We start from the raw sequence: 13,029 nt of genomic DNA, 5'->3' as shown, positions 1-13,029 counted from the left end.
TGTTGCAGTGCGGCGGACACTTGAACCGTTGAACTTCCTGAAGGATACAGACCACAGTCAGACAACTTCCTATGAAGATAGATAGGGCCGAACAATGATGTGAACGTGTCTATGGGGCAGATAAAGCAGTGTTTCACCTCAACCAGCAGAGGGAGCCAGAGGACAACCTCTCTCCATGACATCATCACCTATTATACTGCCTTTATCATCAATGACACTTATGAACTTACCTGTCTGCTACACCACTCTCTTCCTTTGAGAGTTCAGCACAGGAAATATGTCATACTCTGCACATTTATACAGTAGCCCACATACAGGGCACACAGCAGCCTACATACAGGACTGTCCAGCTTACAGTAATCATATCACTGGACAGAGCAGGCATGATCTCATCGAGCCATGTGGATCACTACCACGACCCCTGCTCTGCCACAGGCACCAAGCACACAGCTAACAACCAGGCTACTGCCCCCAGAGTTGGCAGATGCGTGTGTGTGTGTTCCCGTAGGGCATGTGTGTCAGTCGCGTGTCTGCAGGCTTTGTTAATTGGTCCCTATGTGTGTATAAATCAGCTTGACATTTGTGTCAGCGTTTGATCAAGTGCTGCTCTGATCAATAAACTAAATGCATCATCGTGTTTTGCTCTTTCACTAAAGGTGTTTCGGTTAATTGCCTTGCTGTTTAGAGCTGGTATTTACCTCGGTTATCTCATACGTCTTGTGCTCAAATTCTGTGAAATTCATCATGGATCTTGTCTCAAGGAATGTTTCTATTTCGGCTCTCTAAAACCTCTGCAGATAATTTAACGATCAGTAAAAAAAAGGATGGAAGATGCTCACTCAATGACATTACTGCTAGCAAAGGATTGATCCATCCCACATGCTGCAGTCCCCTCCCTGTCTCTGGTATCGTCATGTTACTGGCCTCAGTGGAAAGCAAATGGAAAGTGTGCCATCAATAAGATAGACGTCGTTGGATGAAGCTGACGCTAAGGATTGAGCCTTTTCACAGCTGCAGTCTCCTCCTGATCTCTTTGGTACAATAATGGTAATCTCAGTCCTCACGGTATTGACTATTTTCTCATAACGATAATGCTAGCCCCCACACTCAAAACGCAATTCACTGGAGAGCCGGGGGTTAATAACTAGTGTATTCTCACTGTCCAAGTAATAAAGCACGTCGTTGGATGAGTATGTATACATGAGAGAGACGTTTGATACGACCAGTATGTGCTTCATGTTCACCACCTTTCTCCAGATAAACGAAAAGTGGATGGATACAGTGAGACTCAAGAGACAAACTATGTATCATTTTAGCAGCTTGCATGAGGCAAGCTTTTGTTATGTTGGAACCAAAGCTTCTTATCTCTGGGTGGGTGAGATAGTGTGATTACTGCGCTTCACAGCATGCTAACCAGGCTTCAGGGGACAATAAAGCCAACATAATGTTGAGCTCTCATAGTGTTATGGTGCGGCGCCAAACACAGTGCAAATAATTAATTTACATGTCATTCGTATGCATTTATTCAGTGTAAATAACAGCGGTGGGACTATAAACAGTGTTTGTCCAGGACCAATGACCATCAGGCTAGGTTTCTTTGTTTTTTCCTCACCCAACGCCCTGTATAAACAATGATTGGTCTGAGATGACATCACAGGTGCTGGCCCCTCCCCCCTTTCTGTGGTCGAGAGTCAGTGTCCCTATGGACATGTCACACCATGCTGGCACTGCAGGAGCTGCCAGTATCCTCCTGCTACACACACTGCTGTTTTTGACAGCTAACCCTTGGCCAGAAGGGCTTAAGCTGGTCTAGCACCGTGTCATCAGAGCTGCCCGCGTCATGCAGACACACACACACACACACACACTGTTGATGCAGAAGCCTGGTTGGGGAAATCTTTAGTGAGTGTGCCATAAATCATGCTGCTGAGGAAGCTGGTGTGTAAGAAGATCTGTGCCTGTAAGAACCTGCTGCTATTATCTCTTCCTGTGGTGTTTCTTTCTCTCTCTCCACCATTCCTCTCACACTACCTACCGACATTTCTACAAATGTTTTCCTCCTCTTTCCCCCAATTGATCTGCCTTTCTCAAATGTCTCTCTCTCTGTCTGTCTCTGATAGATGTATCAGTTTCATAGTAATTCCAGGTTAGCAGTCTAATGGAGGGATGGAGGGTTGTGAGAGGAGGATGAGGGGGACATGGACGGAGTGGTGAACGGGGCGTTTCTCTCTGTCTGCCTGTTGCTTTGTTTATGGAGCTATTTGTCTTTTAGTGTGAGTGGTGTCTTGTTTTGCTATCTTTCAGAATGATCACTACTATTGTGATCTGTTCAGACTAGCCTACATTAGTTCAGACTCTGATGGCCTATTGTATGTTTGGTTCGTTCCTAAAAATGGTTTATTATTGTCAATTGTGGGCATTTGTTTTACGTGCTGAGAGATATAGCTTTGAGATTATTTTCTGTAATGAAAAGCGCTACACTTGTTAAATTATTATTATTATATTGATGCCTGCTCTAAAATAATGCTGGCTTGGTCGAGGCATATCTCCCGGATCATATTTTCCCTGTATTCATAATCCCTCGTGTAAACTGGAAAACTGGAGAGGTGACAGAACGGCTTGTATTTGTGTAACAGTGACAATCCAGATGACATGGGCTAGCTACACTCAGCACTGCAGATGACATGGGCTAGCTACACTCACTCAGCACTGCAGATGACATGGGCTAGCTACACTCACTCAGCACTGCAGATGACATGGGCTAGCTACACTCACTCAGCACTGCAGATGAAATGGGCTAGCTACACTCACTCAGCATTGCGGATGACTTGGGCTAGCTACACTCACTCAGCACTGCAGATGACATGGGCTAGCTACACTCACTCAGCACTGCAGATGACTTGGGCTAGCTACACTCACTCAGCACTGCAGATGACTTGGGCTAGCTACACTCACTCAGCACTGCAGATGACATGGGCTAGCTACACTCAGCACTGCAGATGACTTGGGCTAGCTACACTCACTCAGCACTGCAGATGACATGGGCTAGCTACACTCACTCAGCACTGCAGATGACATGGGCTAGCTACACTCACTCAGCACTGCAGATGACATGGGCTAGCTACACTCACTCAGCATTGCAGATGACTTGGGCTAGCTACACTCACTCAGCATTGCAGATGACTTGGGCTAGCTACACTCACTCAGCACTGCAGATGACTTGGGCTAGCTACACTCACTCAGCACTGCAGATGACTTGGGCTAGCTACACTCACTCAGCACTGCAGATGACATGGGCTAGCTACACTCAGCACTGCAGATGACTTGGGCTAGCTACACTCACTCAGCACTGCAGATGACATGGGCTAGCTACACTCACTCAGCACTGCAGATGACATGGGCTAGCTACACTCACTCAGCACTGCAGATGACATGGGCTAGCTACACTCACTCAGCACTGCAGATGGCTGGGTTCAGGCACGCACACTCTCAGCCCAAAGAACAGGGTCGTCTTCAGTAGGGTAGCAAAACTCTGGGAACTTTCAACAAATGCCCTGGTTTTCCAGAAATCCTAGTCTTCAGTAGGCACAAAACATAAGAAAACTGTCAGAAAACCGAGTGAAACTGGGGCGTACTGGGGTAGCTGTCCAATAGAAAATGATTGTTTTCGGTTCCCTGTGGTGTGTCCTAATGAACATGGTCACAAATGCTGAGAATATGACATCAAAATGGATGAACACCACTTCTCACTCTCCCCTTGCAGATAAGAACTTTGATGATGAGGACTCTGTGGACGGGGGTCGGTCCTCCTCCTCTGCATCGTCCTCCAAGGCGCCCCCCAGTGGTAGGAGGGCTGTAGCTGCGGTTTCTGTCCGCAGGCCCAGCTCTGCCACCGGACCCGGCAAGATCTCTGCTAAAGATGCTGCTGCAGGTGCTGTTGATGAGGAGGACTTCATCAAGGCTTTTGAAGAGGTTCCTACTATCCAGGTAACCTGCACAGATAGGCGCGACGTGTGTGTTTACAGTTTGAATTGTCATCAACCCCAGTCTGACTCCTGTCCTTGTCTTTCTGTACATCTCCAGATCCACTCCAACAGAGATATGGAGGACAATCTCTCCAAGGTTCGGGAGGTTCTATCTGACGACAAAAACGACTGGGAGCACAGAGTTGTCGCCGTAAGGACCACACACACAAATGATCAGCCTCTAAATGATCGTTTTCAGCCTCGTACTGTAAATTCTTGCAGTAAGACACGATGTTAGTAGCGTATTATATTTCTTTGTGTTTCCTTTTTTTCTAGCTGAAGAAGGTTCGTTCTCTGCTCCTGGCTGGAGCGCTGGAGTATGATAGTTTCCCTCAGCAGCTCCGTCTGCTGGAGGCCCCTCTGAAGCTGTCAGCTAAAGACCTGAGGTCCCAGGTGGTACGAGAGGCCTGCATCACACTGGGGTAAGGACCTGCAGACAAAACCGCTTTCAACCTCAGTCTTCCACACCAAGTAGAGTTAACTACACTGTTGAACCTATCTGTTCCAAGAGGTGCTATCTCAGACTCGGGGTGAGTAAAGGTTGACCAGAGAGATGATTTAGAGATGTAGCAGCTCAGTGAAATGCCTCAGTGAAGGGGTTACATTAACATGAGGAAAGCGACCTGGTCTCGCCTGGCCTGGTCTGTCAGTCCATCAACCCGGATACTCTTTATATGTGGATCTTGACTCTCCGCTCTATCGCTCATCATCACTACCACATTAGGAGCACATCACTGACTGACAATTAACCACTCTGAGTCTGGAGAACTTGTAGGCTGCTACTGCCTCATATCTAAGTACGGGTACACTAGTCTAGAACCTCAAATCAAATGTATATGTGGAGATTTGAAAACTGATTGATTATTGTTTTGATGTCTTGAATCTCTCCCCTCTCCTCTTCAGATACCTGTCCATGTTGCTGGGCAACAAGTTTGACCACTGTGCAGAGACCCTGATGCCCACACTGCTCAACCTGGTGCCCAACAGTGCCAAGGTGATGGCCACGTCTGGCATGGCAGCCATACGTCTCATCCTCAGGGTGAGTACTGTACACACATATGCACGGGCAATCATATATGTCAGGGGTTGACCGACAGTGGATGAGTGTGATTCATGCATTTTCTAATGTAAAATAAATCAAATCCTGATGTATTTATTACTCAGTTGGAATGATGTCTGGTTGCAAAATGTTAAGACACTGGGAGGTGTGAAATAAGCTGTATTGGATGATGTCTGGGACCTCCTCTTCTCTTCCAGCACACACACTACTCACGTCTCATCCCCATCATCACTAGTAACTGCACGTCCAAATCAGTGGCCGTCAGAAGGTAACGACTCGGACTTTCTGTGTGATGTTACTTTGTGTGAAAATCTTCTAGCTTTTCCTGAGGTTTCCCTTATAATGTGTTAACTCTCATCATGTCTTCTCTCTGCAGGCGCAGTTATGAGTTCTTAGAGCTGTTATTACTGGAGTGGCAGACACACACACTGGAGAGGTAAACACACACCCTTTCAGCATTCACCCTGCATGCTAATACTATTTATCCAGGACATAAATACTAACAACAGACTGTAGCATGCTTGTCTGCTTTTCTGCTCAGGATCCAACCAGTATTTGTGTTTGTGTACAGATGTAGAATCTTAATTTGATCTCCCTGTTGCAGGACAACTGCAATGCAGGATATTTAAAACATGTAATGTATTTGAGGTTTAAAAGGGCTTCTGAAGTTCATAATTTTCGCTTAGAAATTTCCCTCATTTCCCTCAAATCATATCAACCCCTACAAAAATATAAATTATAATCCACATAATAATTCACATTTCCTGTTGGTGCTGCGCTTTAGATTTCCCTCTTTCCGCTCCTACTCCTCTCTCCTCACTTCTCTTCTACCCTCTGCCGTGTGACATTTACAGTAAGTAGTTGGGTGTTGGTTGACTGGGCGACTGATGATCCCTAGTTAAATTGATGATGCTGGAGGGCTGGAGCGAGCCATCACCATCAGAATCCTCGACGGAGCGTCCCCAGTGGTTGCCGTGACAACCCTGCTGAGATTTTTAAAAGCATGTAGAAAGCGTGCTGTGTGGTCACTTTCCCCCTGTGGAGAAGGAGAGTGGAGAAGAGAAGAAGAGAGGAGTGTATACTGAAGTCTCAAGGGAAATGAGGAAGTCTGTGTGTCCTCTCCATTGGTGTAGTTGTGGTTTCCTGGCTGCTGTACCTGAAGTTGTCTCTGTCATGTTTCCCTACTACCCCACCAGGCACGTGGCTGTTCTGACTGAAACCATCAAGAAAGGGATCCATGATGCTGACTCAGAGGCCAGATCGGTCGCGAGAAAGTAAGTTTTTTTTGGGGGGTTGTTTATTTTTGTAAATGAGTCAATTTGTCCTCAAGTCTGAGCAGTTCACGACCGACACAAGTGGATGACGATATGGAATAATATGCCGTCTGTCTGTGTCTTTCATTTTACTACTAGTCATCATTTGAAAAAGTATTAATGCTTCTGGATTTTTAATTACAAAGCATTGTTTCATATGTCACTTTCTCCGGCGGTGAGGTACAGTATATATACATAAGTATGTGGACACTCATTCAAATTAGTGGATTCGGCTATTTCAGCCACACCTTTTGCTGACGGGTATAGAATTGAGCTTACAGCCATGCAATCTCCATAGACAAACATTGCCAGTAGAATGGCCTTCCTGAAGAGCTCAGTGACTTTCAACGTGGCACCGTCATAGGATGCCACCTTTCCAACAAGCCAGCTCGTCAAATTTCGGCCCTGCTAGAGCTGCCCCAGTCAACTGTAAGTGCTGATATTGTGAAGTGGAAACATCCAGGAGCAACAACGGCTCAGCCGTGAAGTGGTAGGTCACACAAGCTCACGGAACGGGACCGCCGAGTGCTGAAGTGTGTAGTGCTTAAAAAATGATCTGTTCTCGGTTGCAACATTCGCAATGCCATGCGTTGGCTGGAGTGGTGTAAAGCTTGCCGCAATTGGACACTGGATGGGGTTTGAATCTGGGTTTGGCGATGCCAGGCGAACGCTATCTGCCCGAATGCATAGTGCCAACCGTAAACTTTGGTGGAGGAGGAATAATGGTCTGAGGCTGTTTTTCATGGTTCGGGCGAGGCCACTTAGTTCCAGTGAAGGGAAATCTTAACGTTACTGCGAGCCAGGCCTAATCGCCCAACATCAATGCCCGACCTCACTAATGCTCTTGTGGCTGAATGGAAGCCTCCGCAGCAATGTTCCAACATCTAGTGGAAAGTCTTCCCTGAAGAGTGGAGGCTGTTACAGCAGCAAAGGGGGACCAACTCCATATTAATGCCCATGATTTTAGAATGAAATGTTCGACAAGCAGGTGTCCACATACTTTTGGTCATGTAGTTTATTCAGAGTCAGGTGTGCTGTCATATGAGTCGTGTGCTGACAGTTATGTTCATCTACTTATACAAGGGGCTGTGACGTCTGTGACCTTCATGTGACCTCTGACCTTGTCTCCCCCCTCCCTCCCTCCCTCACCCATAGGTGTTATTGGGGTTTCCATGGCCACTACAGCCGGGAGGCGGAGCATCTGTTCCAGGCCCTGGAGTCAACCTATCAGAAGGCTCTGCAGTCTCACCTGAAGAGTTCTGACAGTGTCGTGTCTCTCCCCCAATCAGACCGCTCATCCTCCTCCTCACAGGAGAGCCTCAAGTAAGATATCCCCTCTCCTTCCTCCCGTCATCCATCCACCCTTTCCTCCATTTCTGTGAAATGTTACCATGATTCATAAGGATGTGGAAAGAGATTTAAAAGGGTATTTAACATTGATTTTAAGATGGCACTAATGGATATGTCTACCTCATGCACAGCAATTATTATCAGATTAGGAAAACACTGGGAGTGATTTTATTGGTTGATCCAGTTTAATCATCCTCCTCTGCTTGTTGACCATTGATCTCATATACCATGATTCACCAGCACAGTGTTTGTTATGATGAGGCCGGAGTTGGGATTTGGACAGAGTGATGTCATTTTACTCTTAAGACTGAGGATGGTTTTTCTGCCTCATCATCAGAGGGGTCCGAGCCCTGTACTAATGTCCAGACCTATGCCTATGAGTTTATCTTGTTTTGACAGTTTGATGCACAGCGATGCTGGGCTGTTTGTCATAAATCTGTTTGTTAACCTCATGGTGGTGTGTCCTTCTGTCTCAGCCGGCCCCTGTCTGTCAAGAGTGCCATAGGAGGCAGCATGACAAGGGGTAAGAGTACTACAAAAATGTGGGGTTTATTCCATGTCACCTTTTTTATATGTTTTTATAATCAGTTGATATTTCAACTTCTCCCCCATAGCAGGTAAGATGGTGAGTTCCAGGGTGAACTCCAACTCCGGCGGTTCTCTTCAGCGTTCCCGTAGTGATATCGACGTGAACGCCGCGGCCAGCGCCAAGTCACGCCTGATCACCGTGCCCTCCGCTTCTCCCTTCAGCTCAGCAGCTGCCCTGCCCCCAGGCTCCTACGCCTCACTAGGTAAAACACACACTACCCCCCCTCCCCAGGTCCATCTATGCCAGGCCCTAACTACCCCACACACACCACACCAAACTATATTTCAAAATGTCATGGTCACAGGATGTCAGTTCTGGAACAGTCATTTCTCAAAGTCTCCACGATGTCTTAATTACGTTATTTAGAAGAAATATTAATCTGAAAACCACTGGTTTTTATGGCCAGAGTGGATATGTTAATTCATGTGATGTTGTTAGTAAGACATCGTTAAGCTGTGCTCTGAAGAGAAACATACAAAAAGGCCAGAAGGTTTGTCTGTAAACTAATTAAACTAAACATGACAAATGGCTGCCTATAATCACTCTAGCCAAGTTATGGCTACTGACCTTTATATCAATATTTAAGATTGTGATAATTAATGATGAACCCCCAAAAAATGGCGCAGTTTGATACTGAAGCGTGCTGCAATCCAGATGCTGTCCCTCTGTTCTTGCCCTAACACGTCCCTGTGGAGTGTACTGCTTGCAGTCCTTTACCAATGAGACCTCTTTCTCCCGCTCACTCACCTCTCTCTCCCTCATTCACTCCTGCCTCTCTCTGTCACCACTATCTCTCTCCTTCCCCACCCCTCCTCTCTGTCTCTCTCTCCTCTCTCTCTCTCCTGCCTAACTGGTGCTAATGTCTAACTCTATACCTCTTCTTCCACTTGCTCCACCGAACCCCCCCCCCCCCCCCCCCCCCTTGCTTTGCGTTATGCTCAAAAGATGGCACACCTGGTAAAATTGATACTGGTAAGATTGTGTGTTTGTGTTCCGTGTCTGTCGGGGACAGTCAACTGCTCGACTGGCCCCCCTCCCTCCTGTCTGTCCTCTTTTCCGTGTTGTCTACACACTAACTTAACCCATAGTGCACTACTACATCATTCTGACCTCTTCGTCTGGTATATCTGGTAGGTCTGCATGTTTGACCAACACGGTAATAATTGATTACTGACGACAGACATGGTTAGATAGCTATCTGCAGTCAACACAGCACACCACGACACCTCTCCTCCCCCGCACGTTATACACAACTCATTTTGTTATCCTCCTAAGTCGTTGTCCTTTACATTTTGTACTGTTTATTAGTGATTAGCGAAGGGAAAGGACCCTGTGATATTTGTGTAAAGGTGAATGTTGCATGCAGGGAAACTCGCCCACCCTGTGGTCTCTGTCTGTGTGTGAGTGGTCTGAGTTAGGGGTCAGAGGCCGCTGAGGTTTAGTCTTGCCTGCTTCTCAAGCTGATCTTCTACCTCTTGGTTTTCTATATTTAGTCCCCTGTATCTACATGTCACTGAGACTTTCTAGACCCAAAGTTTGTTGTTTGTTTAAAGAAAGGGCTGTCCCCTATCCTGTTGTGTAATGCGGTTGTTCTAGAATCTAGTGCAACATTTTCTGACTACGGAGGACCTCGCATAACAAACATCTTCCAGTGAAAATAAGGTCATAGCTTCCGCCCACATTCTAACAAAGCGCTTATGAAGACTGTCTGAAAGTAAGAGTTATTATTGGCTACGGTGTTCCTTAATCTAGGGCCAAGTTCCTGCTGTTGTGGAAAGAGATCACTTTCTCAGTGTCAGTCTGTGTTGTCCTAGCTTTTAGGAACATTACTTGGCTGGATTACAAGTATGATAATGCTAGAGACATTATATTTGGGATTTTGCTAATGAATGTCATACATTGTGTATAATATGCACAGTTTGACATGTTCCAAAGCGAGTTGTGTTGGGTCATGATGTTACTAGTTGCTTTAGACAAACCTAAGGCGCTGCAGTGCTTGAGGCGTCATTACAGATCTGGGTTCGACCGGGAGACCCATGAGGCGGCGCACAATTGGCCCAGCATCGTCCAGGTTAGGGGAGGGTTTGCCTGCCCGGGATGTCCTTGTCCCATCACGCTCTAGCAACTCCTGTGGCGGGCCGGCCGCATGCACGCTGACGCTGGTGTTTCCTCCGACACATTGGTGCGGCTGGCTTCTGGGTTAAGCGAGCAGTGTGTCAAGAAGCAGTGCGACTTGGCAGGGTCGTGTTTCGGAGGACGCATGGCTCTCGACCTACGCCTCTTCTGAGTCCATATGGGAGTTGGAGCGATGGGACAAGACTGTAACTACCAATTGGATACCACGAAATTGGGGAGAAAAAGGAGTAAAAAGTACAACAACAAAAAACTATAATAAAAAAGCAAAACCAAGACAAACCTTTCTCAGATCCAATGCATGTTTGATGGCGCCCTTGAGTGAGAATGTGGTCTTTGTGGGAATCTGTAGAAATATTCTGTTTGTTTCTCCCTATATCTGTGTTTCAGAACACTCTCTCTCCTCAGCCAGGTCTTTTGTCACCATCTGTTTATAGTAGTTTCTTTCAGTGTTTTGTGTTGTAGTGAACTGTGGTGAACAGCTTCCTGGATACAGTATCATTTATAGTGTAGTGTCTTCAACTCTCTCACTAACTCCCTGTGTTTGTCCATCTCTCCCTGTGTGTTTGTCCATCTCTCCCTGTGTGTTTGTCCATCTCTCCCTGTGTGTTTGTCCATCTCTCCCTGTGTGTGTGTGTCCATCTCTCCCTGTGTGTGTGTCCATCTCTCCCTGTGTGTTTGTCCATCTCTCCCTGTGTGTTTGTCCATCTCTCCCTGTGTGTTTGTCCATCTCTCCCTGTGTGTGTGTGTCCATCTCTCCCTGTGTGTGTGTCCATCTCTCCCTGTGTGTGTGTTGTTGTCTCCAGGCCGTGTGCGTACGAGGAGAACAAGCTCCGGCAATGCCGTCGGAGCCAGCGCTACTGTGACTGACAGCAGGGGGCGCAGCCGAGCCAAAATTATGTCCCAGTCCCAGCGTGAGTATACACACACACACACACACTGTCAGCAAAATTTCTCCCTCACTGCACACTGTCTGAACACAGGGAAGCCAGTCCACATTGTCATCTCCAGTCTCTTTCATGTAAACCCTCAGTATGACGTTTAACCTGCCTGCTGTGAGGTCATACTAGGTTCTCCTTCAGTTTCTCTCGTCAGTCTGTGTGATGTTTTACCTCATATACTTCAGCATCCTGAAGGAACTTGGAGCCACTGTTATTACTGCACCCTTTCACAAGATGTATTTGTGTCTTGTGTGTGGTTTTTCTCTCTCTGTGTCTGAGAAGCCTTGAGGGGCTTCAATGATTATTGCACGTGTAACATGACATGCACAGTTAACATCTGACCCAGTGCATGCTGGGTAAACACTACTTCCTGTCACATTGACCGTTTTTATTTTCACGTCCTGTTCTGCCGCTCGCTACCATAACAACCACAGGATCCAGATCTGCTAACCCCACTGGGGGTGGTAAGGCCCGAACTTCATCCAATCAGAGTAAAGCGTCCAGTTCTTAGTACCGCCCCTTCATCCTCTGCAGATCTCTGCATGTCAATCAACTCATTCTTTTAGTTTTTAGACTCATCACGTCATACCAGCATGCTCCATTCAACTCAAGTGTCTGTATTATAATTCTTTTTTTTTTTATAGTCTCACAAGCTGTTTGGAGTTTGCATTGTCGAATACGTGGTTCCTTCCGCATTGCCTTATTATCTTAAATTGTTGATTGTTAATTTTAGTTGTTAATATTGGTTGTCGTCCAATGTTGTTTATATTGGTTGTTGTCCAATGTCGTTAATATTGGTGGTTGTCTATGTCCTCTGAACTGTTGTCGTTGTTGTTGTTGTTATAATCACTGGTTTGTTTTCCCAAAGCCCAGTTACACCCTGGATTTAACCCCATCTTGTTTGTCCTGCAACTGTTTATTATCTGTTTGTCTGTCACTATTTATCTCATCGAAGCTGAAACCACATGTCTATGTTATCCGCCTTGTAGGATATACAGAGAATATCATTGTCCCAAAGCACTCTAAACAAATTGTATGTGCCCAGTTGGTAAGAGTGTGGCGCTAGCAAAGCCAAGGTCGTGGGTTCAATTCTCACTGGGATCACATACACATATTATGGACTCACTGTACTGTAAGTCACTTTAGATAAAAGTGTCTGCTAGGTGTTATTACCACAATAAAAGCAACATATGCCTTTAGAAACATTGAAGTAATGAAACATCCCCAGAAAGAGGGAGGCAGAGCATGAGGGAATTCAGCTTTGAGCCGTGACAGAACCTTCCCAGCATGCCATGGAGAGGTGCGTCACTCGCTGTGACCCATCATATCTTGTCTGAAAGGGTGTAATGTCTCACTCTCTCTGACTGTGGGTCCTGCGTGTTATCCTTGCTGCAGCTGGCAGTCGCTCCAGTTCCCCTGGCAAGCTGCTGGGCCACTCGTCTGGGTACGGGAGGATCAGCAGGCCCCCCGCAACCTCCAGCACCCCTGCAGATAAGAGGAGCAAGGTCCCCCGCAGCCAGGGCTGCAGTAGAGATTCCTCGCCTAACAGACTGGGCCTAGGTAAGGGACATTTGTATCACAATATCAGCATCATGCACGTAAACCCAACATAGAGCAT

The 13,029-nt window shown here is 46.5% G+C and overlaps 1 protein-coding gene across 1 annotated transcript in view; it reads left to right on the top strand.

Annotated features, from left to right (window-relative positions):
- Positions 1-13,029, top strand: part of LOC120058323 (CLIP-associating protein 1-like) — an 86,395-nt gene that overhangs the window by 54,656 nt on the left and 18,710 nt on the right. The window contains exons 8-20 of the mRNA XM_039006905.1: positions 3,764-3,987; positions 4,084-4,176; positions 4,302-4,447; positions 4,929-5,064; positions 5,283-5,353; positions 5,462-5,521; positions 6,282-6,359; positions 7,554-7,721; positions 8,225-8,271; positions 8,366-8,539; positions 11,277-11,384; positions 11,846-11,872; positions 12,807-12,971. Coding sequence (XP_038862833.1) covers positions 3,764-3,987; positions 4,084-4,176; positions 4,302-4,447; positions 4,929-5,064; positions 5,283-5,353; positions 5,462-5,521; positions 6,282-6,359; positions 7,554-7,721; positions 8,225-8,271; positions 8,366-8,539; positions 11,277-11,384; positions 11,846-11,872; positions 12,807-12,971 — 1,497 coding nt within the window. The remainder of the gene's footprint in view (positions 1-3,763; positions 3,988-4,083; positions 4,177-4,301; positions 4,448-4,928; positions 5,065-5,282; positions 5,354-5,461; positions 5,522-6,281; positions 6,360-7,553; positions 7,722-8,224; positions 8,272-8,365; positions 8,540-11,276; positions 11,385-11,845; positions 11,873-12,806; positions 12,972-13,029) is intronic.

The sequence above is a fragment of the Salvelinus namaycush genome, chromosome 13, assembly GCF_016432855.1.
Source record: "Salvelinus namaycush isolate Seneca chromosome 13, SaNama_1.0, whole genome shotgun sequence".
In the NCBI taxonomy this organism is placed as follows: Eukaryota; Metazoa; Chordata; class Actinopteri; order Salmoniformes; family Salmonidae; genus Salvelinus; species Salvelinus namaycush.
The sequence above is the reverse complement of the archived record's forward strand: the minus strand, read 5'-3'. Positions and strand labels throughout refer to the sequence as shown.